Below are 9,661 nucleotides of genomic sequence, written 5' to 3'. Positions count from 1 at the left end.
AGTATGTATATACAATATATATAAAAATACATCAATATATATAAACATCAAAAATATATATATATAAATACAAAACTATATATAATTTTTCAAGAGAAATGAATGTCAGAGAGACAATTCTTTTTTTGAAATGGAAAAATAATATGCTAAAAATCTCAAATTTGGTTCAGTTTACCAAATATATCTCCATTAATGGTATATCACAGTTCCTTCATAAGACTTTATACAAATTGCTATTTATTATTGTACAGCAATGTTAATTTTTATTTTATTCTGACTTTATCTTATGTGTGAAGCCTCAGCTTACAAGAAATCTCTTTGCTGAGTTCAGCAGCTGGTAAGTTAAATCTAGTTCATAAATATACCAGCTATTTAACTTCAGAAGAATACTTGAATCTTTCTGATTATGATTGTTACATAATGTTTTTAAGAGACCTTTGGATGGAAAAGCTTCTGCTTTTCTTCCATCTATAACAAACTGTAGCTATGGTGGACCTCAGATTTTTGTGTTGGATGTTTGAGTCATCAGTACCATTTTCTTAAGTGCTATCAAAATTTTAGTAGATTTATGTGTTTTGTCTTATTTAGAATGTCATAAATGTAGCCATAGCATTAGCCATCCATATTCCAAGATCAAAGACAGTTGAATATGCAGGACTTACTGGCTCAGCAGGTCACTGGACAGTTTCAGTGAGGGAGGTGAATATAAAATGATTGAACAGCAAAGACCAGTATGATCCTAAGACTGAAGAAACAAACTATATGGAAAATTTTTCAGTCAACCTACTCAAATGTATCTACTCAACTGTATCTATGGGGTATGTTTCTTTCTTTCTAGGTTCAATATAGAGAACTTTTTTTTAGGTGAAAGAGGGATATGAACATCCAACTAATGTAGAGAGGGTCAATGAATCCAAAGGAAAGAAAAGGAAATCATTAAATGACTGTCTTAAGCAACACATTGACCTTCAGTTTTTTGGGTTGAAAGCTGACAAGGAGTGAAATATTTTGCTTAAATGAGAGAATGTAAATCCTGATGTGAGAGACCCAGTCCTCTGAAAGAAAGAACAGATTGTTCATGGCAGGGAAACTATGCAGTCTCACCTACCTACCTGAGTTTACTCATGTTGAAATATTATGTGTTTTTAATAAGCTATTCAAAATTTTTAAGAAGAATAATGATATGATGTATTATTCTTAATTTATATATATGTCCACTGGTATGGCAAAATGTATAGTATTAATGCTCGAATTTTATTTTTTTATTTTTGTAATATTTTATTTATTTATTTGTCACACAGAAAGAGAGAGAGAGATATCACAAGTAGGCAGAGGCAGGCAAGAGAAAGAGGGGGACACAGTCTCCCTGCTGAGCAGAGAGCCCCATGTAGGGCTTGATCTCAGGACCCTGAAACCATAACCTGAGCCGAAGGCAGAGGATTAACCCACTGAGCCACCCAGGTGCCCTAAAAATATTTATTGAGTATCTAATTTTTATATAACATGTTCTGTACTTAGCTTTTATGTAAATGAAGTCACCAAATCCTTATAATAGACCTCAGAGTTATATTATTCATTTTATAAATGAAAATGAGATTATATATTTTTCCCAAGATTTTTCCATGAATTTTGGAGCCACGTTCCTATCTTATTTTACAGAGATTAACTTCTTAATTACTAGGATCTCCTACCACTTGAATATCTTGAGTACCTCCTGCATTTATAACACCATAGGACATTCCAATGAGGAAACGGGACCAACTAGTAGGTTTTTGAACATTGAGCTTCATATGCATTATTTTATTTGAGTTTCACAGTAATTCTGTAGGTGAGCCATGGCAATGCTCACTTTACAGAAGGAGGAAGGACTTGTTCAAGGAAGTAAAAATCTTGCATCTAAGTATCAGGGCTATTTTCAGAACTAGGTTCAATCTCCAAGGTTTCTATTATTTCCATTATTGTGAAGAAAGGGATAGTTAAGGTACAATTTCTGATCTGATCCACTTACATTTTCTCTAGGGCTTTGAAGTTGCATTTTGTAATTGTAGAAGGTAGTTAACAGTTGTTGAATGTGTAATACTTTCCAGGTACTGTTCTAAGACATTTCACATGTATGGACTTCATTATTTCAAACATGACTCTATATGGATGTATTATTGTTACTTCAATTTTACAGAGAAGGAAATTGAAGCATAGACATGGTAAGAAACTTGCCAACACTACATTTTCTATAGTTTCAATGTATCCAAAGGAGCTTGGAAAGCATGAGGGAGGCAGGCAGTTGTTTTCCTCAAACTAATGCAGAATCAGGACTCACAGAGTCAAAATCTGGGATGAGATCTTCAGAGATCATCTCCTCCAATACTTTATTGTATGGATAAAAGCCCAAAACCTAAGGGACTCAGCAATTAAGATCTACTGCTATAACTGACGCATTATTGAATCCTACATCTGAAACTAATGATGTAGTGTATGTTGGCTTATTGAATTTAAATAAAAAATATAAGCAGCAAAAAGTAAGTTAAAAAAAAAAAAACAAATTCTAGTTAGTTAACACATAGCGTAATATTGGTTTTAGGAGTAGAATTTAGTGATTCATCACTCACATATTCAAAAAAGTATCTATTGCTTTAGCACATTTATTTACCACACAATTACCACGAATGCAGTAGAACTACTTCCACTTGACACAATACAAGGAAATTAAATTATTTTCTAGAATAATGCCACCTATGCAGATGGATTCTCTAAGAAGGAAAGGGAGAAAATGAAACAAAGCAAGCTTTTTATTTTGTTGCATTTTGTTCGAGGGCTCTATTTTGAAATTAAAGGAGTCCACTCTTTTGTATGATAATTCCAATTTAGGCAACCATAACTGATCACCTGATAAAATGGCCTGGAGATCATTTTTCTGAAAAATTAATTTTTTGAAATAATAGGTAATTATAAAAAAGGAATTATGGGGGCACCTGGGTTGCTCAGTGGGTTAAGCCTCTGACTTTGGCTCAGGTCATGGTCTCAGGGTCCTGGGATCCAGCCCAGCATCGGGCTCTCTGCTCAGTGGGGAGCCTGCTTCCCCCACTCTCTCTGCCTGCCTTTCTGTGTACTTGTGATCTCTCTCTTTCTGTCAAATAAATAAATAAATAAATACATCTTTAAAAAAAAAGGAATTATTAAAAAATTTTTTCTTGATCTTCATATCATTTCTCCATCCTGTCCTCAGTCACATTCTTGTGACAACAATATTCAAAATTGTGTGATACTTTGGAATTTTTTTAAAGATTTTCTTTATATGTCAGAGAGAGAGAGTGAGAAAGCACAAGCAGGGGCATGGCAGAGGGAGAAGCAGGCTCCCAGGCTGAGCAATGAGGCTCCCAGCGTGGCAATAGAGTGCCAAGGTGGCACTCAATTCCAGGACCCTGGGATGACCTGAGCCGAAGGCAGACACTCAAATCAATAGAGCCAATCAGGCATTCCAAAAGAATCTGAGCCCTTAGTGTTTGTCTGACATTGCGAGATCTTTGAAATTATTGACATAGAAATTGAAATATTCCTTTTGTTTAGCAAATTTGAACAGAATTCATGGTTTTCTCAATCATTCATCTAAAAGAAACCTGATAAGAATCAATAGAATCAATGCATTTTTGTTTCTCAATAAATTCTCACTTGAGGATAATTTTTAGCGTGATCTTCTGATGTTAGTTTCCTATAAAAACCTAAATGGGCTTCCAGACTCTAGTGGACATAATTCTTCAATATATTAAACTGCATTTAAAGGATAAATGGATAGTCATATTTACAAAGATACCTCCAAATGAATTTAAATCATATGCATTACTAATGTAAAATAAATGTTTATTTATAAAATATACCTTCTCTAAAAATGAATAGAATTTCATGGTAACATATGCTGGCTAGTTGAATATAAAGAAAAAAAAAAGTTTGGGCAATAAAAATAAGAGTGCAAATTGGAAAATTTAAATCTCCATAGTGTAATTGTCATGAAATAGCCATTGTTAACAATTTACTTAAGCATTTAAATTAATTTCTCTTGGACATAGCATAACTAAATATAAACTGAAGAACTTTTTCACTTTGGATATATACTTATAAAAAAGCAACACTGACTTTTAACTGATAATTCTAAAGTTAAAAAATAAATAATATTTGTCACCTACATGCCTCTTACTTAACATTAAGTTTAATTTTACTGGTAGTGGAATACATCCAATTTTATATAAAAGCAGAAAGCATCGATGATTTATATATGTTTTAATTCCTTTAAAAATTGAACTAAGAATAAAATTTTAAAACTAATGTTGATTCTCCTATAATCCTTTAAGAGACAGAAATGGGAAAAGCTGAACTGTAGATTCATTATTCTACAAATAACTCTTAAGTAATACTAAAATTTCATGGAGTAATTTCTGTAATTATTTCCTCTTTTACATCCAAGAATATTACAAGTCAATGTAGAAAAATAATTTCTTCTTTGGTTCTATCATGAATTACCTGATTAATGGTTATTTATAATATTGTGTTACTCCTCCAAGTCTATAACATGCACTTTACTTTCTATTTTTTCTTTAGTTAATACTTATTTAAGGTTGACTAATGCCAGGTGCCTGGGTGGCTCAGTGTGCTAAGCCACTGCCTTCAGCTCAGGTCATGATCTCAGGGTCCTGGGATCAAGTCCCGCATCGGGCTCTCTGCTCAGCAGGGAGCCTGCTTCCTTTCCTCTTTCTCTGCCTGCCTCTCTGCCTACTTGTGATCTCTCTCTGTCAAATAAATAAATAAAATCTTAAAAAAAAATAAAAAAGATTGACTAATGCCAAGCACTATATAAATTACTCACATGACCTCCACCATTTTTGTGATCTCATTAGAAAACATCTGTACGGTTAATTCTTTTTTTTTTTTTTTAAGAGTTTATTTATTTATTTGACAAACAGAGATCACAAATAGGCAGAGAGACAGGCAGAGAGAGAGAGAGAGAGAGGGAAGCAGGCTCCCTGTCGAGCAGAAAGCCAGATGGGGGGCTTGATCCCAGGACCCTGGGACCATGACCTGAGCCGAAGGCAGAGGCTTTAACCCACTGAGCCACCAGGCACCCCATGTTCAGGTAATTCTATGGTTACTTCCAGTTTATACCCTAAGATGGCACATTATGTTTCCTTAACAATAATTCAATTAATAGTTAACATTATTTGCACCAATATGTATACTTTGAACTTAGTATTTGAACAAATACTTAACATTATAAAATATCTCTTTTCTTCCTTTTAATGAGCATAATTTCCTTCTTCCTCACACAAGAATTTAAATTACACAAAAGCTAGGACTTGTTTAATTCATCATTATGTCCAAAGTTCTTGGAAGGGTATTGGCACTAGATATGTGAAAGGATTTTATTAAATGAATGAATGATTTCAATGGATCTTAAAATGGCTAAGGTCTTAAAACATGCATTAGATCATGTTAATTGAATATTAGATTTTCATTTTCTCATCAATGATTTCCTTCATTATTTTTGTCATTTCAGATACCTTTCTGGAACATCAGATCATGGAAAATGGGAATAATGTTACTGAGTTTATTCTCTTGGGACTTTCTAAGAATAAGAAAGTCCAAATTCTCTGCTTTCTCTTTTTCTTACTCTGTTACCTGGCTATCTGGTTGGGGAATTTGATTATTATGACTTCCATCACATGCAGTCGGCTAATTAATCAGCCCATGTATTTCTTCCTTAATTACCTTGCCCTCTCGGACCTCCTTTACACCTCCACTGTGACACCCAAACTCATGACAGACTTACTGACAGAGAAGAAAGTCATCTCCTATAAAAACTGCATGACACAGCTGTTTACCACACACTTCTTTGGAGGGGTCGAGGTCTTCATCATAACAGGAATGGCCTATGACCGCTACGTGGCCATCTGCAAGCCACTCCATTATGCCATCCTCATGAGCAGGCAAAGGTGTAACTCAATTCTCAGGGCATCCTGTGCAGGGGGCTTTCTGCATTCCCTGGGATTGTTTCTTCTTACAATTTTTTTACCGTTCTGTGGCCCCAATGAAATTGATCACTATTTTTGCGATGTATACCCTTTGTTGAAACTGGCCTGCACGGATACACACAAAATCGGTTTCTTAGTCATTGCCAATTCAGGCCTGATGGGACTGGTGATCTTCGTGGTTTTGATGGCCTCCTACTTTATGATATTATATAATGTGAGAGCATATTCTGCCAAGAACCGCCACAAAGCACTTTCCACTTGCAGCTCGCACATCACGGTTGTGATCCTGTTTTTTGCACCTGTCTTCTTTGTTTACATTAGACCCGCCACAACTTTACCAGAAGATAAAGTGTTTACACTCTTCTACACAATCATTGTCCCCATGCTCAATCCTCTTATCTATACACTTAGAAACACAGAAATGAAAAATGCCATAAAGAAAGTTTGGTGCACTGGAAGGTTTTGGAAAGGGAACCCAATGATTTGAAGGCTATTCTTCTTTGGATGTGTATGGGTGTCATCTTATCACACGTTCCCTTTCTTTGATTCCTTGTCGGTGGAACAATTAGAATATGTAAAGGCCAACTCTTAAGCATCAACCTGCCATCAATGGGTTCCCCCTTCATATTTCTTTGCTGGTGGACTTCACTTGTTTTCATCCTTCACTAAGCTTTAAGTTCCATGAAATAGGGGTCATGTCATAGTTTTTTCACTGCTAATTCCCTAGTAGCCAGAAAAGTGTACAGCACATATTTGATGCTCAAATAAATATTTATTGAATGAATCTATAAATATCTTGTCACAGAGCTCGGTTTCTCATTCCTGAGAACAAGAACTTCATGAAGGAATCACCTTCATGGTTTAATGACTCACTTGGACATTAAACACCACCATTGTCCTGATAAGTATCCTTCTTCACATATTTCTCTATTTCTCCATATTTTGGCTCCATAGAGCCAAGAAGGGATTTGACTCTGGATCCAATCAGACAAGACATCTCAAAAGTGTATGGGTAGCAAAGATGAGTAGGCTGAAATCATGTTGTTTTAATTGGTTTGGCATTCAATATATATGATCAAGGAGTAAACCACAGCTACCTGTCTGTGGAAAGTTAGAAAATATAAATCCTTCAAAATTAAGGATTTTTTCAAAGTAAAGGATTTTTATTTACTATCTAATTTCAATTTAAAAATAATCTGAAAATAATACCTGGCATGAAGTATAGAACAGATTTATTGGGGTAGATAGTGATGATGATGACAGATAATAGATAGATAATAGAAAGACAGACAGATGAGAGAGTGAGTACGTGAGAGGAGGGGGAGAGGGAATGGGACATGGAAGCAGCTCTCTGATAGAGTTTAATGAAAAGAAGTACATCTTTGGAGAAGTTGGATTCACTCACCCAACTGTGGGTTTGGATGGATTTTTTTTATTTGTTTTAAAGCAGACATTTCTCAGTTGTATCTAGTCTGAAAAGCTCATCTGACTCCATCTTCTACTCTTTCTTTTATATATGTTACTCTCAAGAGTGAAATCTTTGATCTGTTTTTTTTTTAACTTTATTTTATTTTTCCAGTGTTCCAAGATTCATTGTTTCTGCATCACACCCAGTGCTCCATGCAGTAGGTGCCCTCCTCATTACCCACCACCAGGCTCAAAGACTTCTTTCTTGCTGGAGAACAAACAAACAAACAACAACAACAACAAAAACCTTTGACATTTGTTATCAGTTTATATAAAAATTCTCTTTCTTTACAGAACTACTTAACTTTAAAAAAAATAAACATGAATTGACATAAGTCACAAAAATTTTACGTTTATCATTCTAAACTAAAAATGTCAAAGTATAAAATGAAATATTTATGGTAAAATTTTAATTCGAATGTTTCACAGAAATTAATGTAAAGATGCTAAGCATGATAACAAAAATAAAAATTTATTCTGAGCAGTTTCCTTTCCTAGAACAATACTCGTTTCCTTTCATTTTTTTTCATTTCCTTTCATTTTTACAATTACCTTATGAGGTAGTTTCTATTACCTGCAATGTACAGAGGGAGAAAAAGAGAAGGAAAGTGTATTTACCTTTCCAGGATCCCTCAAATAGGAAGATTTTTTTCATCTACTGCTTAATTATCAGCTGTTATTAACATCATAATTTTTTTGAGCATTAGGGGAAATCATTTGAATCTTAATTGTCATCTCTATTATTACTTTTTTTGCAATACCAGTTATGTATAATCAAAAATCATTTCATTAGGCAATAAATTTAAGAGTTTAAGCCAAAATCAAGTTTTAAAAATAAAGCATTTGTTAATTTTCTCACTGTTTCAAGAGTTACCTTTAGGGACACTTGAGTGGCTCAGTGGGTTAAAGCCTCTGCCTTCAGCTCAGGTCATGGTCCCAGAGTCCTGGGATCCAGCCCGGCAATCAGAAATCGGGCACTCTGCTTAGCAGAGAGTGTGCTTCCCTTGCTTTCTCTCTGCCTGTCTCTCTGCCTACTTGTGATCTCTCTCTCTCTGTGTCAAATAAATAAATAAAATCTTAAAAAAAAAGAAGAGTTACCTTTAATGAACTGGTGTGAACTGACAAGTATCATGATGTAGGCTTATAATCATTACACTAAAGATTCAGTGAGGTTATCAGCTGCTCTAGTAACAATTCTCTTGAATTTTTTTTTTCAAAGATTTTATTTATTTATTTGACAGAGAGAGATCACAAGTAGGCAGAGAGGCAGGCAGAGAGAGAGGAGGAAGCAGGCTCCCCGCTGAGCAGAGAGCCCGATGCGGGACTCGATCCCAGGACCCTGAGATCATGACCTGAGCTGAAGGCAGCGGCTCAACCCACTGAGCCACCCAGGCGCCCCTCTCTTGAATTTTTAATACATTTATGAACACGCCCTTAATAAAGACAATTCTCCAAACATATTTTCTATTTGAACTTCTTTAAAACTTTTCTTTACACACTGTGCCATGACCTTTTTTTGCTGCTCCATTTACATATTCCTTCACATATTGAGTCTAGGTTCATTGTCCCCCATAACCTGTGCAATATAACACCTTGTTCTATTCCATCATATTCATTTCATGATGTCCAACGAGCCCACTGTCACTGACTTTACCTATTTGAAAAACTTTTTTAATTCTACAGGCATCTATAGATACCCAAATGTACAGATGTATAGACATTCTCTAGAAATTGGAAATTCATAGTTTCCATTTTGATGTCAATGGAAAAAATAAATTTAAACATATTTTAGGGCAAGTAGTTTCAACACTGGCACTTCCATTTTCTCTTTACAATCGCATTGGCTAAAAGTATAATAAATAGAGATCCTGTAATTTAATTGCCACTAACTTTTCTACTAGGGCATCCACACTTCTCAGACATTTAAGAGTAACCAAACTTCCTACTCTTCAGACACCATATCATCTTAAGTCTGTTGTGTCAGCACAATTGTCAGTAGACCTCATTTTACACTCAGACAAGGTTCAGTTTGGAGAATGAATTACATGGATATCCTATTTATTACCAATACAACTTTTTCATTAGTATTTCATAGCAAATATTTCTATAATTTTTGAAATGCTGTGATTTTGAAATGACTATATAAGTTATTTTAGAAAAACCCTTCTCACTTTTAT

The 9,661-nt window shown here is 34.7% G+C and overlaps 1 protein-coding gene across 1 annotated transcript; it reads left to right on the top strand.

Moving 5' to 3' along the window:
- The first annotated feature begins 5,565 nt into the window (after nucleotides 1-5,565).
- LOC122913640 (olfactory receptor 4P4-like) lies at nucleotides 5,566-6,504 on the top strand. Its single transcript, XM_044260293.1, has one exon. It carries the CDS (start codon nucleotides 5,566-5,568, stop codon nucleotides 6,502-6,504), a length of 939 nt encoding a protein of 312 aa, XP_044116228.1.
- The last annotated feature ends 3,157 nt before the right edge of the window (nucleotides 6,505-9,661 follow it).

Source organism: Neovison vison, chromosome 7 (genome assembly GCF_020171115.1).
Source record: "Neovison vison isolate M4711 chromosome 7, ASM_NN_V1, whole genome shotgun sequence".
NCBI lineage: Eukaryota > Metazoa > Chordata > Mammalia > Carnivora > Mustelidae > Neogale > Neogale vison.
Note: the sequence above shows the minus strand (reverse complement) of the source record. Positions and strands in the feature narration are given on the sequence as shown.

Coding starts and splice junctions, on each gene's coding strand:
- LOC122913640 (XM_044260293.1), top strand. CDS start 5,566: ATGGAAAATGGGAATAATGTTACTGAGTTTATTCTCTTGGGACTTTCT.